Source organism: Dermacentor silvarum, chromosome 3 (genome assembly GCF_013339745.2).
Source record: "Dermacentor silvarum isolate Dsil-2018 chromosome 3, BIME_Dsil_1.4, whole genome shotgun sequence".
NCBI lineage: Eukaryota > Metazoa > Arthropoda > Arachnida > Ixodida > Ixodidae > Dermacentor > Dermacentor silvarum.
This window is the reverse complement of record NC_051156.1, coordinates 192,448,733-192,470,877: the sequence shown is the minus strand read 5'-3', so window position 1 is coordinate 192,470,877 and position 22,145 is coordinate 192,448,733. Positions and strand designations below refer to the sequence as shown.

General features: G+C 47.4%; 2 protein-coding genes across 2 annotated transcripts in view; both read left to right on the top strand.

Annotated features, from left to right (window-relative positions):
- Window positions 1-22,145, top strand: part of LOC119446363 (2-phosphoxylose phosphatase 1-like) — a 45,943-nt gene that overhangs the window by 16,027 nt on the left and 7,771 nt on the right.
- Window positions 18,651-22,145, top strand: part of LOC119445106 (T-box transcription factor TBX6) — a 42,708-nt gene continuing 39,213 nt past the window's right edge. Inside the window, exon 1 of the mRNA XM_049664884.1 lies at window positions 18,651-18,925. Coding sequence (XP_049520841.1) covers window positions 18,651-18,925 — 275 coding nt within the window. The remainder of the gene's footprint in view (window positions 18,926-22,145) is intronic.

Here is a 22,145-nt window from a genome sequence, read left to right as displayed (position 1 = left end):
CGAAGTAGTAATTGATAAGGGGACTCCGAGATCGAACTACACACGAATTCGTCTATTGCATGAACTTTCACCGTGATGTGGCTGGAGGAATCGAAACCACGACATCGTGTTCAGCAGATCAGCGAACGCCATATCGGCAGTGAGCCACTTCGATATTATACGATTGAGACTACGGAAATAAGGAGCCCTGTGGATAAAACAAATAACAAATTGTATACTTGCTACAGGAAAAAAAAAAAAGACAAAAAGAAAGAGCATGTGCATCTGGCAGTGCCTTTCACACGAATGGATATATGGTGGTGTGGCGCAATATTGTGAACACGCACCAATTCTGCAGTGTATACGCTCTTCCGGTTATACAGTGTTTGGCAAAATGGCTATTCATAACTTCAGAACACTTCGATTTCTGTGTACTTTGTTCATTTCTTTTATTATACCCAACACACTTCTGACGGTATATATGCGCTCCTTGAAATTTGCACTATTCATAACTTCAGAACACTTCAATTTCTGTGTACTTTGTTCATTTCTTTTATTATACCCAACACACTTCTGACGGTATATATATATGCGCTCCTTGAAATTTGCACTTGAAGCCTGCAAATGCAACGTATAGCAAAAGGTTGGACCGTTTAACATGTCCCCTTCTGTTACAAAACGACTATGGATGTCGAGCTCTCAAGACCCTCTCTGAAAGGAGTTTCAAAGAAGTCTTGCTTCCTGAATCCCCGGCGCGTCAATTCCCGAGCTCTTGCTTCAGACAATCGAGAGACCCGCTTCAACGTCATTTTTGAACGTTTCGAGTTCGAACAATAAGAGGATGACACTTAAATTCACGAACGAACCAGCGTGTGCATGTCGTCTCCTTAGCCGGCAGTGTCCCGCGAAGGTTTCTCCACAACTTCGAGATTCCGCGCACCGGAGATCACCTTCCCTTGACACGCTATAAGCGCGTACTCTGACCACGGAGGATGAACGCGTACGACGACGCCGGGATTGAGCTCTTCGCGCACGGCCCATTCCCACGGCACTTGCAGACACAGCGGCGCACCAGCGTTAGGCGCTCCGTACTCTTCGCAGGCGCAGTAGGCGATGCCGTAGACGTTCTCGACCGAAAGTACTCTGGCTGAAAGCGTCGTCGTTCTGAAGAATTCGGCGTCTTCCTCGCAGAATTTCCGACGGCGCGCCAACTTGGAGCGCTCCTTCTGCCTGGCGAACAGAAGAAGAGCTTCGAGTCCGTTTTTGATGGCGCCTCGCTTCTTATTCCCGCCGGAGCCTTCGATGACGACATCGTTGAACCTCGCTTCGTGTACGACTTCGAGGACAGAAGACTGACCGACGCTCCGAAACCCTGTCGGCAGCGCTGTTGCGGTACGAGGCGATCGCAGCAAAGGCGTGTGAATTGAGCTGCTCGATTCGCTCTCGCTCGTTTCGTCGACTATCGTCGCTCCGTCGGTCGCATTCTTGTTCTGACAGCCGTCTTCGGCGGAATCTTCGCTACTGCTTTCTTCAATTACGCACTGATTGCGATTCGTATCGAGCGCCCTCCGCCTTCTGCGGGCAGCCGTACTAGCGGGGATTTGAGAGCCGTCACGCACGTAAGGAGATAACCAGGCGTTAACTTCGAGGTCCCCGTTCTGGCCGCCTGTCGTCTGTCGCGCGTTAGCTGGTACGGAATCTGGAACGTAAGAGTCGCGAACGTCGGTCCAGGGTTTTTCTTCCGGCGACGCCGATTCATTGGTCGAGTGTTTCGGCCTTGCTACTGACGACAGCGCCGAAGCGGCGAAACCTCGTGGGCCTTGTTTCGTCTTCTCCGAGAAACGTACGTTTACGGACGGAGACGGACGAACGACTCCCGATTCCACGTCCCCGGATAACCGCTCCAATGATGGACTGGAACACTCGTCGAATACGTAGTTGTCGGCGAAGGTGTCGTCGTGGTCCAACAAACTCCAGCCCAGCAGGGATTGATCAGGCAGTTTGTCGTTTCGAAACATAATTAAACTAACATAAGTAGAGGAGAGTTAATAGAGAGTGGGTTGCGCTTTCCTGTTAGCAAAGGGTCCCAAGTGTACAGCGCTTGTTCTTCGGAAACGTGTGCACGCAAACAGACGACGTAACTGACCTCTCTAAACTTGGCGCGTTCCATATATTCAAGATAATTCAACGGGGACGCAGTTTCGTATTGCTAACTCACCTTTTAGGGTTGATGCATTTATAGATGGCGATGTTCTAGAATGAATTATAACATGAAAGTATGTCTAAGAATGCGTTGAATCCCACTGATTATCATAAAAATATCCCAGTGTGCGTCTTATACGTGGAGCAGAGCACGGCACATTTTGTCGTCTGCAAACGTTTCGCACACCGGTGCTCGTTTTTCTTTTTTTTCTGCGTAAACAGATACCTAAGTAATTACGCTGCGTTGATCATTTTTCGGAACCCTAAATTTGTTTATCTAATCGGACTGAACGTAATTCTGGGTATTTTATTTATTTTTATTTTTTCTCAACCAACCCGCCAATGGTACGGTGGTGGGGAGGGGGTATTCTCTGCCTACCTAGTGGACTTATCCATTTCGTCTGCTGTTAAAGTGCTGATTGGCTGGGGGCGCCTCTCTCCTTATGGCGCGTACCCCAGCCCAGTCAAACAGAATTTCAGCAGCAGAATAAATTCCAGCGCACATGGGAGAAGTATCGGACAGACATCGCAACCGAAACGAGACAACACACGCCAAGGCGCGCGAGCTCACGAACCGCGCCGGCGACCGCCGTCCATGGGACAGCACTAAAGACTGCTTGTCGAGCTACAACGAAATTACCAAAGCCCACTGCCTGGTCCGCCGAACCTTCCATCCACCCCAGCGACAAGCTGGACAGGGCGCAGGCGGTGGCCTTCAGACAGCTGAAGACGCTAGCGTACCCTAACCCGGCACAATACCACAGACTCTATATACCCCGGTACATACCCTACAAATATATGCAAGGTCTGCCACACTGGAATAGCCACTTTGACTCACATGCTCTGGGACTGTAACGAAAACCCGCATGGTGCTAACTCCGGAACCCTTCCTCCGCGGTGGGCCGCTGCCTTGCGCAGCCCCAGCCTCGGCGATCAACTCTGGGCCGTCCAGCAGGCCCTCGAGGTGGCGGCGAGGCAACACCTCGACGTCCCCACGTGGGAGACCTAAGGCCCCGTCGGCAAAAGCTCTGCAGGACCTCAATAAAGTTGTTACCAACCAATAAATTGGCATGTCCAGTAGGTGGACACTTGCAGAACACCCCCCCCCCAAAAAAAAAAAAAAAAAGAAAGAAAGAAAGAAAGAAAGAAAGAAAGAAAGAAAGAAAAAGGTACGTAATGTAACATGAATGCGTCAGAACCTAACGCACGCACGTACGCACGCACGCAGGCGCGCCTTTGCGTACAACCGCATTAGCGACTGCATTTCTTCACGCCCTCCCATCCACATTGTCAATACCTCATAACTTTCTCTATTTTCTCCTTTCCTTGGGGGCAGAGCAGTGGCATGCCAGGCTGCAATTCTAGAGGAGTCTACCTCGGACTGACTTTTTCTGCCGTCTCAGAAATACATTCTCTCGCTGTCTGTCTACTATATGTTGTACAGAGGTCAACGCGCACTACTCTAGAACGCGCGAACCACGTTCTCAAGACTGCACTGGAGAATCTGAAGATGACATGCGGCACAAAATTGGCTGTATGTGAGGTTGCGTGATTATATTTACAGTTTCCATTGATTTCTCTCGAGCCAATGGGGCACCGACGGGGGGGGGTTCGGGTGTTGTAACCCCCCTCACCCCTCCCCACTCGTCCAGCACCACCAGTCCAACGTGTACCTTCAGCACTCTGTTCACATTGTCATTACAATTCAGGCGGTGGCTTTAGGTCGAATTTTCCTGATTGACAAAAACACTCCATCACTGTCTTGTATTGATGCATTCACTCATAAATTACTTTGAGTAAAACGCTGAAGAAATAAACATCGTCATCATCCTTGGTGTCATTATTATAATTATTAGGCATTTTATTTGCTGTTGGATTCCTCTGGCTAAAGCAAATAAATTGCATATTATCCAAAGTGCTTGCAAGTGCTAATATTATGCATATTATGCAAAGTGCCAAGTACAGCTACGGGAGAGGGGGGGGGGGGGCGTAACCGGATTACGGGAGTCGTAAGAGCCACGCTTTGAACATTTTAACAATAAAAAGTTGTGTATTGCAATGTTCTTTGACTAGTGTGATAATTCACACACACGCAAAAAATTATCCCGGCGGTGTAAGAGGACTGATGGACGAACACCGTAGCTTTCATACTAGCATATATTGTACGTTTTTTTTTTTTTTTTTTTTTACTGTTTGGGTAACGTTAGCTGGAACACCCTGTATAATTGCTGTATATGTATGCATGCTCTCTGAAAAAGTCGCGAGTTGTAGCTGCTCTATGCTGTTGCTGCAGTAAGCGCAACTCTGTTCCAACAATCAATCAATCAATCAATCAATCAATCAATCAATCAATCAATCAATCAATCAGTTATTAAGCGTGCCCAGGAACAACCATGAGGTTGAAGTGCTGGCGGACACATACATTAGAAAAAAAAATAAAGAACGGCAGGGGAATATAAGTATTAAAAACAGTGAATAAAAAGAGTAATCTCGAAAAGAAGAGTGTACACACAAAAAGGCGCAAGGCGAATACAAAAGAAGAAAGGGGGAGAAGGGTAATTGAACATTACATTAAACATATGACACAACAACACAAAGCTCGGAGAACAATGGCAGCGAGTTATGAAAAAGCACTGCGTTCTTTAGTCCCAAATAACCAGTACCGAAAAAAGAAAAAAAAAAAAAAAAGAAACAAGAGACACACACGATGTGTGCTTCCCGTGAAAAAGGAAAATAGGTGGCTTACGTGACGATTCGTAGCTAATGTAAGACTATTTCGCGGCTAAGCATCTTCGTCAGTCCTTAAAATAAGGGTACAGACTGCGCCCATCAAAACGAAAAAAGCCTATGCGACGCGCGCTCGCAAACCATACGCTACTCAGACAGCATCGGTGCAGTGCTTACTTAGTTCGTGAGCGAACGTAGGTACGTGAGCGAGGATCAGAGAATACTTTCTTATTTAAATGAAAAACACGGTGCGGTAGTCTAAACATTCTTGACACTTACTTCGCAAATGCAGGAGTTATCCGTTGCCTTCCAGTGATCGCGCTTTACTTGGGCTTCCCATCTCTTCCGTCGCTCTGGGTCCCGGGGGAAGCGAAAACAACGCAGTCCTTTACGCGTCGATCCGGCACACTTGGGAACACAACAGCCCGTCATGTCGACACGATGCACTTGATAGCTTGTCAGTCATGCGGCTGAACACTGTCTAGCAAGTAGAAGCGTCCGCGAAGCATTCGCGCGCACTGTGCCTCGAACTCAGCACCGGCACCAAGCAATCGCAACGGCTCGCTGTGACACAATATGGCGTCGCAGCGAGAAAGCGGCGGCGCGGGGGCGGTCAAAGGTTGGCACTAGAGCATTGTCTAGTACTCTAGTTGGCACCACCCTGAACGGCGGCGCTGGCATCGAGGCACCCTACAAGGGAATGATCCCCCGGTGCTTCGCCCACTCATCATCATTCACTTCGTGGATATGCGGTGTATTTTTCAACGCGTAGGGTCTCTTCGACACCATTTCTAACGCGTTGATTTTTAAATGCGAAGCATTTCTTGGCGAACATTTGCTACTTTGACAGTATCTATCTAGCCGCCTACGTCTTTGTGCTCTCATGGTCGTTTCGATAACTTGGTATGTACCAAAATTGGCATACTATGACAAGAGTGTATGACGAACATGAATGATATGTCATGACATGAATGTCACGACATACGTGTCATGTAGGTCATGAAACAGCCGCCTACGTCTAGGTGCTCTCATGGTCATTTCGTTAACTTGGTAGGTACCAAAATTGGCATAGTATGACAGGAGTGTATGGCGAACATAAGGGATAGGTCATCATGACATGCGTGCCATGTAGGTCATGACAATGAGTCAGCGAAAAAAGATTAACACTAAAAAACACTGGAATACGTTCGGACGAGGGCACTAAGTGAAGAAAACACTAAGGGATTCTGGTAGAAGTCGTAGTCATTAGCATGACTCAGCAAAAATGACAATGACTCTGCGAAAAATGACTAACACTCAAAAACCCCTGGAATGGGTTCTGCAATATGTACTAAGTGAAGGAAACAGTGAAGGATTATGGTAGAAGCCATAGTCATGACCATGACTGGGCAAAAATGACTATGGTTCAGCGAAAAAAGATAAACACTCAAAAGCCACTGAAATGGGTTCTGACGTGGGTACTAAGTAAACACTAAAGGATGGTGGTAGAAGTCATAGTCATGACCATGAGTGAGCAAAAATGACAATGACTTCGCGAAAAAAATAATAACACTCCAAAACCAACAGAATGCTTCGGATGTGGTACTAAGTGAAGGAAAAGCTAAAGGTTGATGGTCGAAGTCATAGTCATGAGCATGACTAAAGCTTTCGCGTTAAGATCTCTCATGTGTAGCTAAAGGGACTCCTGAGGACTCATGACATGAATGTCATGACATGCGTGTTATGTTGGTCATGAAAGAGCCGCCTACTTTTTGGTGCTCTCATGGTCGTTTCGTTAAAATGGTAGGCACACTGCTTCGCATAACAACGATTCCCACAGAGCGTAAGATCTGCCGGATTTTTCATTTCTTTCTGTCTCTCTATCTGTGTTTCTGTTTCTTTATATCGCTCTCTTTATATATATATATATATATATATATATATATATATATCTTGCTCTCGCCCATAGCAAGTTCTGTTACAATCGTTGGTACAACGCAATCATATGGTTCCCATAAATGCACGTCGTATAAGCGTCGGTGTATAGCCTAGTGGTTATGACGCTTGCCTTCGGACCGTGGGTACTGGGACTCGAATCCCGCCTTACCTAGAAAATTTATTTTATTTATTTACTACTCTCTCTCTCTCTCTCTGTCTCACTTTGTTTCTCTCTCTGCACCTCCTCATCTTGGTTTTGGCCGGGCGGTTGAATCGAGTGACGACAGACTAAGTTTGTCGCGTTTAGGTAGCCCAAGAAAGACTGTCGGACTTTAAAATTCCGCTTCCTGCTGCCAGTAGATTTCAGTTTTCTCAGCCTTCAGACTATATACAAAGTTTCATTCAAGTATACGATGTACTACTCCGGCTGAAAACGTTTCAGCAATGTGCTGTAGCGTCAATGGAGCCAAATGTATGGTCGCAGCACATCGTACTTGCCACCTTGCAGAACCTTGAAAGCTTCTCAAAGTAACTTAAATGAATTTGAAAACTGCGCTTTGATTCAAATTTTGTAAGAAAACTATTCCAATAAATTTTCTTGAAGAACTTCAATCCCGACTCATTCCTTTTATTCCAAACCGTGCTCATTAGCTATACAACCTATAGAAAACTAGTTATTTGTCTAGAATTACACACACGAAAACGGAAAGGTTATACGACGCCTAGGCACGCCTATACTAGGGTGCCTACATGCAACGCCATTTTATAGGGTGCCTACATGCAACGGCGTTGCATGTAGGCACCCTAGTCAGGAAGCCTAGCCCATACTCGTCAGGAACGCGCCGGTGGTGGTGGTGAAAACTAAGATTGCTGCGGAGAGACCCCGGGTGATCGGAGGCTCTTGCATTGCGGTGGGGGGGCCCTCAGTCCAGGGTTCCGCTTGCGGCTGCCGCTCTGCGGGCCCGGTCACTCAGCTGCAGTTCTTCCCATCGCTCCGCCGTGAGGTGTTGTACGGGGGGCACGGAAGTGATGGCCTGACATGCCCACGCGATATAAGGTGACTTTTGCTGAGCACCATGGGCAGCGAGGAGGGTATGCCGCAGGATGTATTTTGCTGAGGATGTGCAAATTGGGATACGTGCCGGTTTGGATTTGTCTCCAACTGACCGATTCTTCTTTGTTTAGTGTTCGAGGTGGTGGGGAATAGGTTCTCCTAAGTCCTCTATAGTGGTTTAGAATGGCCGAGTAGTCGCACGGGACGGGAACGGGCTCCTCAGGGGAGCAGTTGGAGGGTGCTCGGCTCGCGTACCCTCGAGCTACCCTATCCGCCGCCTGGTTTCCCTCCAGCCCCATATGACCCGGGGTCCATATTATCCGATGCGGAATTGGGTGGGTGCGTTTACTGAGATGCTCGCCAGTGTCTTTCGCACTCGGGATGATACCGAGGGCAGGCTGGCTGATGCGCCCTTGTAGGTATAGTTGCGGCAAGCCGCTTGGGAGTCCGTCAGAATTGTGAGCGATCGTCTCTGTCTGTAGCCGTGGGCAATAGCGAGCGCAATGGCTGTTTCTTCGGCTTCGGTGATGTTGACGAACGCGCCGGTACTCGCTTACAATACGTTTTTTCCCTACCATTTCCCTCCACGGTCTTTCTGTCCACGATCCCCTTTCCTATGCAGAGTGGAATGTAGACGACTACGTACTGTGTGTTTCACTTAACTTGCGCCAAACATTAAAAATATGCAAATGCTACGTAGCTGGACCGAACCAAAGTGATGTTGTTTGCCGTTGCTTGGAGATACTCATATTTTTTTTTCATTCGGCCTGATTAGATAATTAGTCTTAATTAAATAATCAACTTCTCAAATATTATAATTAGATGAAAAATGTCAATGAAAAACAATTGTAGAGCATCATTAATAACTCTCCATACAGCTTTCTGTTGTCTAATACGTGCTACATAAAAGTGTTTTCCCGCGGGCGAAAGAAGCCCGCAAATATGCACTCAAAATTATCGCGCGACTCGATGGCCGCTCGAGGTACTTTGCGTGAATTCGCGGGCTTCTTTCGCGGGCGCCTTTCGTCATAGCTTGTGAACAGTGTACAGCATAAATATAAATATTGCATGACGTCTAAGTTGTAACCTTCGTGGTGGATAAACATAAACCTCGCATATGATTAGACGTTGCATATAGTATATAGGATGGAAGTAAACAAAATTTTTATACGCATCACCGTTAGTCGTACAGCATTCAGTAAACCACCTCGGAAGAGCTTCGTTTCACATACATTGAGACATCTGCATTGGATCCACATATTTCGTTTTTCTTTTCTTTAATTCTAAATTACAGGGCACGAGAGACCACGTTGTCCCCTTCCTCCTCACTAGGAGAGCCGAGGTGGCCGCGAAATTTAGCGCGAGCGTCGTCGTCTTCGGAACTTGGGTCGCGAGGTCTCTTTTGCAAACTTATAAAGTTATAGAAGACGGTTCTGGGGCCTCTGCTCAAAGTTTTTAATCACAACAAAACACAACACCACAATGCGATAACACCGGAGCGCCCAGTCGCCGTGCGATATGTGACTCCATGGAAGGCTGACGTCTTTCCCAAAGCTTCCGCGTATAATATCTCCATTCTTGTTCCCATGTTCGTGTAGTAACAGATACCCCCCGTATTGCGTTAGGCTTCCTGACCTAAAAAGTATTCGTTTGCCTAACCCCCCAATCCATCAAAACCTCGGCTCCAGCTTGGTTATAGCCCCGGGCATCAAATCACGTGGCACAGATAGGCGCAACGCGCGTCCCCCTTGTTTCGTACCGAAGAGAGACTGTGGAGAGCAAGAGGCGCTATAAAGCGCGAAACTTTCTTTGACAACAGCCGCGCCCGCAAACCAGGCCCGTTGCAGACGGTGCTATCTCGGTCCCAACAAAACAGTGAGATCTCTAGCTCCCAGTCGAAGATATTGCCTCTTTGGAAAAAAAGAGAGAGAGATACTGGGCTGCAGCATGGCTGTGCTTTCAAAGTTTCTACTCGGCTACTGGGTGCCTCGGCGGCGACCCTTTGACAAGCCGACGCGCCCCAAGGCAAAGCGAAGGCCGAGAACGATTGCGGCGCCGTCTCGCGGTAGAGTTTTATGGTCGTCCTGCGGCCCACGCCGCCCTCGCCATGGTCGCGTGCCGGTTTGGAGTGTCGTCTACTTTCTTCTCTGCAGTGCATACGAAGTTACATTGTGCACACGACAAGTACAGGGCAGATGCACGCCTCCCCCCCTCCCTTCCGTTCTTTTCACACACGGAGTAATTGAGCCAGCAGTGGCTTCGGAGCGAACGTATTGCCCGAAGCAATACTGCATCTTAGTCGGGGGAGAATAAACAGTTTGAGGGGACGGAGAAACGGACCGAGAAACGAGTATGTTGGCGTCAGTGCGGGTGGTTTCTTTGTGCAGATTTGTGCGGAAGAAAAACGGATGCCGGGGGGCGTTCGGCGCGTGCCAGGCTCGTGTCACGTGGTAGCCCGATGCACAAAGGAGGCCGCTGGCACAGTTTTTTTTTTTTTTTGTCACTATTTTGTTTTTCTGGCACGGCGCGCTTTCTTTCAGTTAAAAACTTGCACCCGAGTGCGCCCGGAGAAGCCGTGCTGGTATATGTAGAGCTGGCAGTTTACGGCAGGGCGACTGCCACGGTTGTGCTGCGGACCTCTACGTGCTATAGCTTCGGCCACGCATGCAGGCTATAGGCCAGAATGTCTTGCCTCAGCCACGCAGGCTGACACTTCGGATCGCGATCGAGCCCGATCTGGATCGAATTTCGTTCTTTCCGCCCGCTACCGGGACAAAAAAATGGCTGTCCCCTAGAACCGCTGCAAATTCTAGTCTCTATACTAATCTATGACTTACGCATCTCTCCCTCATTCTTTTCTGCAATCCATTTTGACCCTCCTGCCTGAGAATATGCAGCAGCCAATCAAACGCCTCACAGACAGCCGAGAGCCATGTGAGCTCCGAATTGTGGCGCAGTTTCCGCGCACTATCACACTTCGGCAAGAATTACCCATATTTAGTTATTCGAGAAAAGCAGCGAAGGTCTGTCATGAGAGCGAACGTGACATTTCAGCAATCTCACTTGACATCTCCTTTGTAGTAGGTACGCTGTAAACGTGTGCTCTCTGCACTTACGGTATGTGTAGTGGTGTCGGCGGCCCTGACAAACCGGGCGGCCAGCAAGTGTTGAGAAATGCGTCCTCAACGAATTACGGGGCTCAGTTGGACCACACAGAAAATAGACGACGCGTGATACGTCACGGGAGCCCTAACGGACAACCCTTTAACAGCCTGCAGGTCACTGCTTCTGATAATTGGACTGTTTCACGGAAGAGGCTATATAGCGCACATTTTATTATCTGGGCACTATTTCACATTATCTGGCCTTTTGACGTTTCTTCATTTTATCACTCCAATGTTGAAAAAAGTAGCCACCGCCACTTGTAAGGTTCCAAATCTCCTTCTTTTACTTTGACTTTAACAACTACAACAACTATACAAATAAGCTACAACAACCACAACTACGAAAGGTTTTCATTGTGCTCGTGCGCCCTTTGGCGTGAAAACCGTAATGACGTCAGTGCGAGACATCTGCAGGGTGCCATGAGGGGACGTCGAGGGCTTGCCTCGCCGCCGCCTCACGGGCGTGCTGGGTCGCCCAAACATGAGGAAATGTGGCTACTTTTTCCAAGCCCGTGGAGACGCTGCCTTCAGCATCTAACCGTGCTATGCATTAGAAAAAAGAAAGAAGAAAAGAAAACAGAAGAAGCGGAGGGAGGTCTGGATCGCAGCATAAACAAAACCACTCGGCCACGGCCCGGAAAACGATTGTAACATATATTTTCGGGTCTTAAGAGTTTAAGCTTAATGAAAACGCAATTGCTTCGCGCACCTCCTGGAAAAGTCAGACACAGAGGTATTTTTGTGATGATTATGCCACCGTCGACACGTTTGTTAGGCCAGCATGTTAAGCTGAATGCCGTCGACCGGTGTACAAGAGCTCTCTTGGTATATGCCGACATTCCGTTATACGTTTGCGATATTGTGCGTACGTGCATGTTTTACTTGAAATGCCTAAAAAGAAGTCCACGAAATATACTCGAATAACGTAACTGCAGATGGACTACCTGACGAACCAAACATACCTGAGGCATCTGCAAACAAACATTTGCTTCGCTATAACCGTCACCGAGTTGGATACCACATTTTCGATTTCGAGTAGAATATTCCATTGAAATAAAACGTGGCCAACCAAATTTTATATTTACTTCGTTATATTCGACTCAAATTTTCTTTTAGTGACCTTCTGGAAATGAAAGAGTAATGACAACCAGTGCTGTTCTCCTATAGACCCAATCGGCGTGTGTAACGAGGCTAATTGAACGGTTATTTTGACGGCGGTTATTTCCCCAATACATGAGGCCATATCGAAGCGTAGAAACACGCAAGTGGAGTTTTATGACGATTCCCTTCAAGTTTCCAATAAGAACATGTGCCTATATAAGCGTCGTAATTGGCCTAACTAGTCTAATTTGTGGATAGATCGCTTCTTACTTTCTTCAATTGCAGTGACGTGATTCAACTGCAATAATGACGTGATTCGAATAAATTTAGCGGGTTTTCAAAATAAGAAAAAAAAATAAAAAAGAACTGCTGGAAGTGAGACAAACGAAAACATGCGCGGTGTATGAAATCTCTTACTTGGTGACTGGCCCTCGCATGGACAAAATCAGTCCGTCTTTCCTTTGCCTTTTCTCTCCATTTTTTCTCGGCACCGCGCAACAACCGTGAGGTGGGACGGCTTGCCATGCCAGCGGCCTTTCAACTACCCTCCTAAATTCTTTCCCGATTTATTATAAATCATAAATCTCTATGAGATAGAGACATACGACGCCGAATTATCGATACACAACCAGCTTTAGCTTTTCTTTGAGATGCTATAATTTACTTACATTATAGTTATCTTCGTTTCTGTAGCTAATTCAAGCACGATTATCTACTGGCGTGTGTATTTTGCTTTTATAGTCTCATGTTTACCTCGTAGTATTGCAAAACTGAGCCTAATCGCCAGCTCTTCTTCTTCTTCTTCTTCTTATTATTATTATTATTATTATTATTATTATTATTATTATTATTATTTTCATTTCTTCTTTGAAGATGAAGTGTTTGTCTGTGATGTGGTCTTCGAAAGCGCCAGTGAATGCTAGAAGAATGATTTATCCAGTCTCTATCTCGGACTATGCAGAAAGTGACTTTTACCTCTCATTTTTTTTTCCTTTTTATTGCACTCGATTTTTGTTTAATCACGAGTGAGCCCCGAGATGGATATAGCGAAGTCTCAATATACCGAATCCGAACTACACCTAACTCGAGTGAATATAGCCGCAAGGATCCGCTTCATCTACCATCATCGTTCATAACCTCGCTATCTACCCGAACTCGCGATAGTTAATCCGAGCGAATGCAGAAGTAAGGATTCGCTTTACCCGACATCATAGTTCATCCATGCAGCTATTTAACGCTGTGAAGAAGAAAACGGCGACACCTGTTGCCAATATTTCCAATCCGTATCATTTCCGATATTTCCAATCGATCAATCTTCCAATTACTAGGTCATCGCGCGCATGGCGCCGGTCGGCAACGCCAGTTCAGTAAGAAAAAAAAAAGAAAGACAAACACAAAGCAACAGAAAAAAAAAAACACGGACTGCGGGATAAATGAGGAAGCCAGGAACCGAGCAATGACACCTCGTGGGGGACGACGCCGGAGTGAGGCTCGTCGTTAGTGCACCTTTCTTGCCCGCCGGCGTCCTTTGAACTACGCCGCCGCGGCCCCCGACACTTCGGAGCCGCCACGCTCCGAGGTTCTCCCGACAGTGCCGACGCTTAGGCCTACGGGTCACTCGGGAAGCTAATAGGGAACGCTCTCCCCGGACCTCTCTTCCACTCTAGCGCGACGGCGGTGGCCTCTCCAAGGCAAGTAGGCACGGGCGCTTTCTCTCTTCGAGGGAGAGAGAGAGTGTGCGTACTTGGGGAGCGTCGTAGAATGGGCGGTGTCTTTCTGTACCGTTCGTGTTGGGCGCGTGGCTTGAGATAGTCGTGGCGCAGGGAGAAGAAAGGCGACGGAATCGGTATGACATCTCGTCCCCCCCCCCCCCCCCCCCCTCCTACCCTGTGTCATTTGCGAAGCGAAGAGAGCAGAGTGGTGGGAGGAGGAGGTAGGGAGTAAGAGGTTGGATGAACGAAGGTTTCTGGCGAGGGGAAAATGGTTTCGCGTCTCTGGCGAGACGTGCGGTTCGTGAAACGGCCGGGAAAGCGACAGTCACGAGCCGTCGTCGGCAGAGCGCAGCAGCCGCTCCCGCACGTTCTTCGCAATATCGCAAGCTCATGCTGGATCTGGATTCGGCGTGCCGGACTTCGCGGGGGATAACTGGCCATCTGGGAACTTCCGTAGGTGAGCAGCCGAACGTTATTCTTCATTATTAATTTTTTTTCAGCGAAGCTTTCTGTGCCTCCTCCGTCCCATTTTCCGGTGCTGGTTGCTTTTGAATGATTGGCCGATCCCTGGTGTAGTGCAAACCAGTACCGAAAATAGTGCTAAGCGAAGGGGCAGCGCCGCTGATGTAGGCAAGCGTGGACGTGAGCTCCAACTCAAACACGCCGTCGTCATTTAATCGCCTTCGTTTAGTTGCGATAATTCCTTCGCTGTCAAGCCGTGGTCATCGTTCCACCGTCTTCACATATGCCGTTGTCGCCGCGTTGCCGTATCGGCGTGTATCATCACGTCATCACTCAGTCATTCCATCGTCGACATTTCATTGAGACATCGTCATATACATTGGTCGTCACTCAATCGCGGTCATTCCAATCTCGTTATCCGCACATTTCTGTTTCTTTCTCAGAACGTGCCCCGTAAATTCGTCCCCAGCTAAACGGATATTTTTTTACACCGAGCAGAAGCGTGTAGCAGGGCTGGTTTGTGCACGTGTTTACGAAAATGCGAGCGATCGACGGCCGCAATGAGACAACGTACGAGCGCTAAAAAAATAAATTCTGCTCAAGTGTGTGGCTGGTTGTAGAATTGTAGAATGTAACCTCGGCTTTTTTTTTTTTTTCATATTATTTTTACGGCGATGGCTGTTAGAGGGAAGGTCGCAAAAGAGAAACACGAAGTTGTATCCGTTAGTTACTTACGTTTCTGCAACAGCAAAATCGCAACTCTTGCCCAAGAGGAGGCTAAGCCATGGAGGAAAGACGGGATAATGGAAGGTGGGTGCGCGGCGACGCCACACCGAAGTTTCCGCACTAGCTAGTCTGTGACATCAGGAATTTTTACAGCGCCTACCGGGCCCTAAGTGATTGCTTGTTCGCTACGTTGCAAAATTATAATAATTTCATATAGGATGGAATCAGCTAGCGCCAGACAGGGGTAATTGGAGATCGCAGGGAGAGACCTTCGTTCTGCAGTATATAGACTATTCATGTAGGCTGATTATATGATGATGAATTATAACAATTATAATCATTATCATCATCATCAACCTACATTTATGTCCACTGCGGGACGACCTCTCCAATTGCCCCTGGCCTTGCGTCACCTCGCTCCATTCTTTGTCAGCGAATTTCCTGTTTCTTCAGCCATCTCTGCCGTCGACCTCAAAAGTAGAGCAATGATTCAAGTTAGCAAGTTCCCAAAAGTTCATTTTTTTGTCACAATCGCTTAAATCCGAGGAGAAAAAAAAAAAACACTGAAATAACTCGTGGACATGCCGGCGCTCAGCTTTCGGGCACAAAGTTTGAAATGAACGTAGAGATTATTCGGCCTTCCTTTCCTCAAATAATACCAAAACCTTTCCCGCCAAATGACTTAAAATGCAGCTTTAAACGAATCATCTACCCGTATAAACTGGATTGCCTTCGTGTTGTTTCCAGCCGTCGCCAGAAAGAATAAAAGTTTTATTAGTCCTTCCTACGTAGGATTGGGACCCGTCGTAGTCGCGTCGTCTTCCGGTTATGAAACTACCGCAGTATAGTTAAGTACTTAAGCATCTTGTTTGACCACTACAGCTCGACTTCGTTTTTTTTTTAAATGCGATAGCATCAACAGATCAACACTGGGCCGTCGGCGTTGTACGCGGCTTTGTAACGTGTGCCTTTCCGGAGGCAGTGCAAAAAAAAAAAAAAAAAAAAAAAACAGTGTGAAACGTTGAAATGCTTTTCTGTGACAACCGCTGCACCGATTTGAATGAAACTTAATTTTTGCGTTTGAGACAGAAAGTTAAATTCTGGCAAAAATTTCTGACAAGAACACAATTTTGATTTAGGACCTAGTATACTTTCTACGAAAATTGCCGAAAATCGGTCGGCTCGAAAATTAACTGAATCGCGAAGTTTATAAATCCGTAACTATCCACCAAAAACAGGCATCGTAGTTCTGCTATAGCTGCTTCCCCGAGAGCACCTAAACCGGATAAATTTCCACGTATGAGTTGCAGCTCACGTTAAATTTTTGCAGTGGCTTAGTATGGTTTAGCAAAAAATCCCACTCACAAATCAGTGGTGTACTTGAGAGTGGTGTATATAATGCATCGCTTTTGTTCGCTTCATGTATCTCAGTAAGCACAGTTCACAGAATTGTGATATCTTTATTTATTACTGAGTTATCAAGTTGAAAATTTTACACCTTTTCTTTTTTAAAATTTTGCAATACTCTGCAATTATCGTAAAAAAAGAAAGAAAACCATTGGCGCCCGTTCCTGGGTTGAACGTCGGCGTCCCTCGGCGTAACCGCGCGAACGCGCTCGTGCCACTGCTCGCGTGTTCGTCGTCTCCTTCCACAGCTGGCTCCGATGCCGCTCATCATGCCAGCGTTCTCATACTGCCCCTCAAACTGGGAAGGCGCTGAGTGGTCTGTAACTCTACGTACATACGTGCCTCTCTGAAATTCTTTGCCTCAACATATCATGAAATGAAAGCACGTATGGAGCTGCGCTCAAATTCTCCATTAGGGAGTATCGTAACCGTCGGGCATTTTAACGCGATAGCGTTAAGGGTCCCGCGTCGCAGAATATTTGGTGTCGGCGCCGGCATCGGCGTCGGTGGCGGAGAAATTCACCCCGACCATACAGACCTTCCACGTGGCGCAAGGCGTTATTGAACAAAAATTTAATTTCACAAAGTAAAATCCGGCAGCAAAATCGTAAAGTACGAGTTAACTACAACAAACAGACATGATAGCGTCGGATTATAATTTGAATGTACGAGAAAAGATTATTCTGTTACGAGTAAACTCAAACACAAACCCCTTTTCCAGCATTTCTATCATAACAACAGCGGCGCGCTCGGGTAGGTTATTTGCGAAAGCTCCGTCCAGATGGCGCTCGCCTCCACGGCAGCGTAACACGGTAGCGGCGCGCAGAGGCGAAGGTGAAAAAAAAAAAGAAAAGAAAGAAAGCTGCACCTGCCAGGAAGCCTGACAAGCATTCAGGGATCCTTGAATGCTAAAGCGTCCTCCAAATTTTGGACACGCGTGCGCCTCGGGGCAACAACAAGCAATTAATAAAATAATAAAAAAAGGTTCTAGAGCCTTCACATTTTGACATTATATATTGCCCATGTAAAAATGTATCTCAGCAATACATTTGTGTTTAAAAATGAAGCCGACTTTAAGGGGATCGGTGTAAGCTTGGTCTTTGTAAGCTGGCTTTCCCACGTTGTGGGTTGCAATGAAGCCTACTTACAAAGAAAAATGCGATGCGAACGGGGCCCGATAACGCTTTCGCGTTCCACTCTTAAAGGCGAAGCTTAAGCGTCCTCCAATTTTTTAAACGGATTCTTTTGACTTTCCTAATTTTCCTATACTTGGACTGTCCCCGCGCTGTTTACTTGTCCATTATCGGTGCCCTCTCCAGAATGTAGTTACGGAACACTTTGAATGAAACGAATGTTACGAATAGTAACGAATGGCTCATAGGTACCTCTAGGGCACGCTGACCTCTTGATGCAATAGCGCATTATATTGAACAATTCCTTCGTTCACTTAATTTTTTTTTCATTTAGCCATTCGGTAGGTGCCACTGTCCGGGTGTGTGTCCGTTCTTGGCCAACCCTCCCGACTGGCTTTGTGCCCCTGTGACAGAAGGGTATAGAAGCCCGAAATGTATTTCTATGTGTGTCATATACCTCTCTCTGGGCGTGAACCTCTTATGACCATATTTCCGTCGACAAGTCTATTGTCTTCCTTGCGCATTTTTCACCCCAGAGTGGCCGACATCTCGTATCGTATCGATCGCAAACACGTGCAGTCGTGTGCAAAGCATGCGCACTTTCGACGTTTTCACAGCTCGGACAAGTCTTGCCTCGCGATAAGCGATCCACAGTGTCACGGCGAATGTATGATACAGCGTCTCTCCAGTTTCGCTTCCACCACTCGTTAGGCTGTGTGTTCTGGCGCTGCCGTCGACTCTGGAAAGCTTCAGCGCGGGGTGCCTATAGCATACTCACTTAACTATAGATAGTTTTCAAGTGGCGTCACGGAGGCAGCTCTCACCGCTCTAGTATACCTAAACATGGCGGCTACGATGACCTCAGTGCAGCGTATTATCACACGCTCACTGTCTTGCTTTTTTGAAGGCGAGTGTTTTTTCACCGGTTTGTCATCGCTATCGCTTTGACGGTCGACGCGCCTGCCGTGCTTTCATGCGTTTCTTGCTTCCGCCGCTTCTCGACCTGCTATAGTACCCAAAGATGACGTCCGCGATGACGTATGTGCCAACTATCTATGCAGCTGCGATGAAGGCCGAGGGCAAGCTGAACGAGCAGCCCATCTCGCTGATGTTTCCCGGACAGCCGTCGTCGATGCTGACGCCGCCTTGCGGCGGCATCCACCAGGCGACGTCGGCCAGCTTCCAGCCGTGGTTGGAAGCCCCGCCCCTGCAGCCCGTGGTCCGCCAGGCGCAGGTGCCGTGCGCGGCGCTCGCGGGCGTCCAGGTGACGCTGGAGAACAGCGACCTCTGGACTAAGTTCTACGCCATCGGCAACGAGATGATCATCACCAGGCCCGGCAGGTGAGCCTCTCGAAAGAACGTCCGCGAACGAGCCCTATTACCCAGAGGAGGTCTTCGATCGCGCGAGTAGCAGTTGTGCGCCCACAACTCGTGCGGCTTTCAGCACACTGACTAACTGACTAACTAAATGGCTGACTACTGAGCACGAGGTCGCGGGATCGAATCCCGGCCGCAGCGGCCGCATTTTGATGGAGGCGAAATGAAAGAACGCCCGTGTGCTTGCGTTGTAGTGCACGTTAAAGAACCCCAGGTGGTCAAAATTAATCCGGAGCCCTCCACTACGGCGTGCCTCATAATCAGAACTGGTTTTGGCACGTAAAACCCCAGAAAGAAGAAGAAATGACTGACTGACTAATCTATTGATTGATTGAAAGCAGACCTGTACACGTGAAGAAAAAGGGTGCCCAATTAAAATTAAAGTTAGTTCATTCACAATGCAATTGATTACATTGAGCAATTACTACCCCGATGAAGTAACTGTGGACTAACTAAAGAGCAACTGATTACTTGTATGTTACTTTCCTGCCAACTTAACGTTGCGAAAATAGAGTGAATAGAACGAGCTGACGTGGCTCTTTCAGTGTATCCTCCGCGGCCCTTCACATGTACGTAGTACGTTGTTTCTTTTCACTAGCAATTGCTTTTCACGTTTTTCGTCGTTCACCTTCTCTCGTTTTCTTATGAAGACACCAGGCAGGGACACTGAAAACTCGATCGATGTGCACGCTGGAGTGAAGGGCGATGCTCTAACGTGCAAACACCTTGCGCACAAGACTGTGATTACTCAATGTCGCGATGTTTGCGTCTAGGTACTCTGTGAGCCGATACGCTTCAATATTACTGGAGCTCGGAGGAGGCGCTCGCTGTATATAGGGCCAATGAAAAACTGAAAAAAAAAGAAAGAAAAAGATCTTTGGTAGGTGATTTCTTTGCATCAACGTCGGAAAAGTGCCCATTCCTATCGAGCCATATATCAGCGGAAGATCAATTCATCGGCCAGCATCTGGTTGAGCGTTAAAATAAGAAAACAAATACTAAACGCCTGTGTATGCTTGTCTGAACATACGCATACTCGTGCCTGTGCTTGACACTATCGCGTGCGTTGTGCTGCAGTCCCCGCCATCTTGTTGAAGGGCTCAAAGCTGCGCCGCTTGTTACAGCTTGTCTCGTCAATAAAGTAAGTGGTTACCGAAAAAAAATTATTACAGTGAGCGTTACCAAGTAAAAATAAGTGATCGATCGATTACAAAAGTAACAAAAAACGTAATTAATTGCATGTAATTTGTTTCGTTAGGACAAAGACAACTCCCCTATTTATCGAATCGTTACCACCGAGCAATACATTCTCCGTTCGGCCACTCTTGTGGCGTTCCGCTTTCTGAGATCAAAGTCGCGGTTTCGATTGAAATGCAGGTTCGAGTAAAATAACAAGGAATAAGTATAGCAGAGAGGATTGAGTAAATGAAATCTATTTACATATTTAGAGCAGAGAGAATAGGTAAAAAAAAATAATAATGCATGCAAGTAGGTGTCATGGACAGCTATTCTACAGAAACAGCGCGGATATCAACTCCTTACCGACCGACCTTATTCAGGTTTTTACTGACCGACTTACATTTACGTCACAGGCTTCGTCACAGCATACCGCCACTAACAATACGTGTATCACCGAACGAGAAGTTAAGCATAAAACAAGAAAACGGTTCGGGTATTCGTTTCCCATTGACAATGAAACTATAGAACTCTTTCAAAACGCCGCACCTGATTACAAGCACTGCGCGCTGGCGTCGCGCGTGCTCTATACGTTACACGCCTGCTCTCTTCAAATCAAGCACAAACGCGAACAGCGTCTCGGTAACGCGCTTAAAAAATGCAACAACGGGACCCGGACACCTCGCACACGCGAACCGTGAAAAAACGGACCCGCAAACCCGGTCGTCAACGCAGGCACGTGCGGATCGGCTCGTTCGACGCTCGGCGTCAGTTCCCGAAAAGCGCGAGGCGGCGAGACACCGCCACTTTTACGGCTTTAGCAATAGAGAGTTTTAGCATTGCTGTATTACGGTACGGTAAGTGCGGTATACGGTACGGTATTACCGTTCCGTACAAACGTACCGCGATGACCGAAGACGTTTTAGCTGCGTGTGTGCTCGATGCGTACGGTAACTTGGTAATGATGATAGTGGCTAACATTAGGGCTTTGCCAATATAGAAGGACTATGTGCTGAGCCCTAAATATTAATTTTGTCGAATACTAGAAAGCTTTTACTTGTCCATACACATTATTCTTCACGGAAGTACCAGTTACGCCAAACGTGGACACCAGTTACGAAGCCGGTGGCGACATCTTGTGACGCTTTGTCCAGCAACACGTGAAACTTTTTCTTTTTGCGTAGGTGTTTTTGTCGGCGCAATATATATAAATATAGGACTGTTTGGTGTAAATTACATCGCTGGCAACACTTTACACCAACAGATAAGTCGAATATAGTTAATTACTGCAATAAAAACTCGTAGCTCCCTCTAAGTGAAGTATGCGTCACTAGATGGCGCCACCAACCCGAAGTTTTTTTTTTCTCTTGCCATGCTTTATGTTTTGTTTCTGTACTTGGTTTTCGTATATTTTAATCAGTTTTTTTTTTCGTATTCGGCGTGAGTATATTACTCGCCTGTTACGAAGGTGGTACGGTAACAAGTTCTGTTCAGCTTAGCTCAAGTTTATGCTTTCGGTTAGAAGGGCTGCTGTCATACGTGCCGTTACTTCGCCGCGTCGCTGAAGGTGAATTAAAGTTAACTCGTCCCTTGGTCCTACCTTGGTGAAAAACGCACGCGAGACGCGGACATGCACGGCATGGGCTCTGGCCGACGCCACTTGCTCGCTATGTTTAGGCTTGGTCCGGCACGGCTCGCAAAACATGGTGCGCACGTTACCGTTTGCGGTAGAGACTCCTTACCGTCAAGTGCGCCGTACGGAAAGTCTTTCCGTAAGGTAAAGTGCGCGCATGCGCAGTGCTCGCCCGGTACGGTATTGCCGCACTTACCGTACGGTAACTTGGCACTGCTAAAACTCTCTAATATCACCTCCTGCGCCTTCTTGGGTCTTTTGTGCAAAGTTGAATGTCCCCCCCGGCGAAGGTCCTTTCTGTCCCCGCGCATATCGGCGACGCCCGGACAACGGCAAAAAGCCATACAAGAGGGGGGGGGGGGGGGGGGGGGGGGG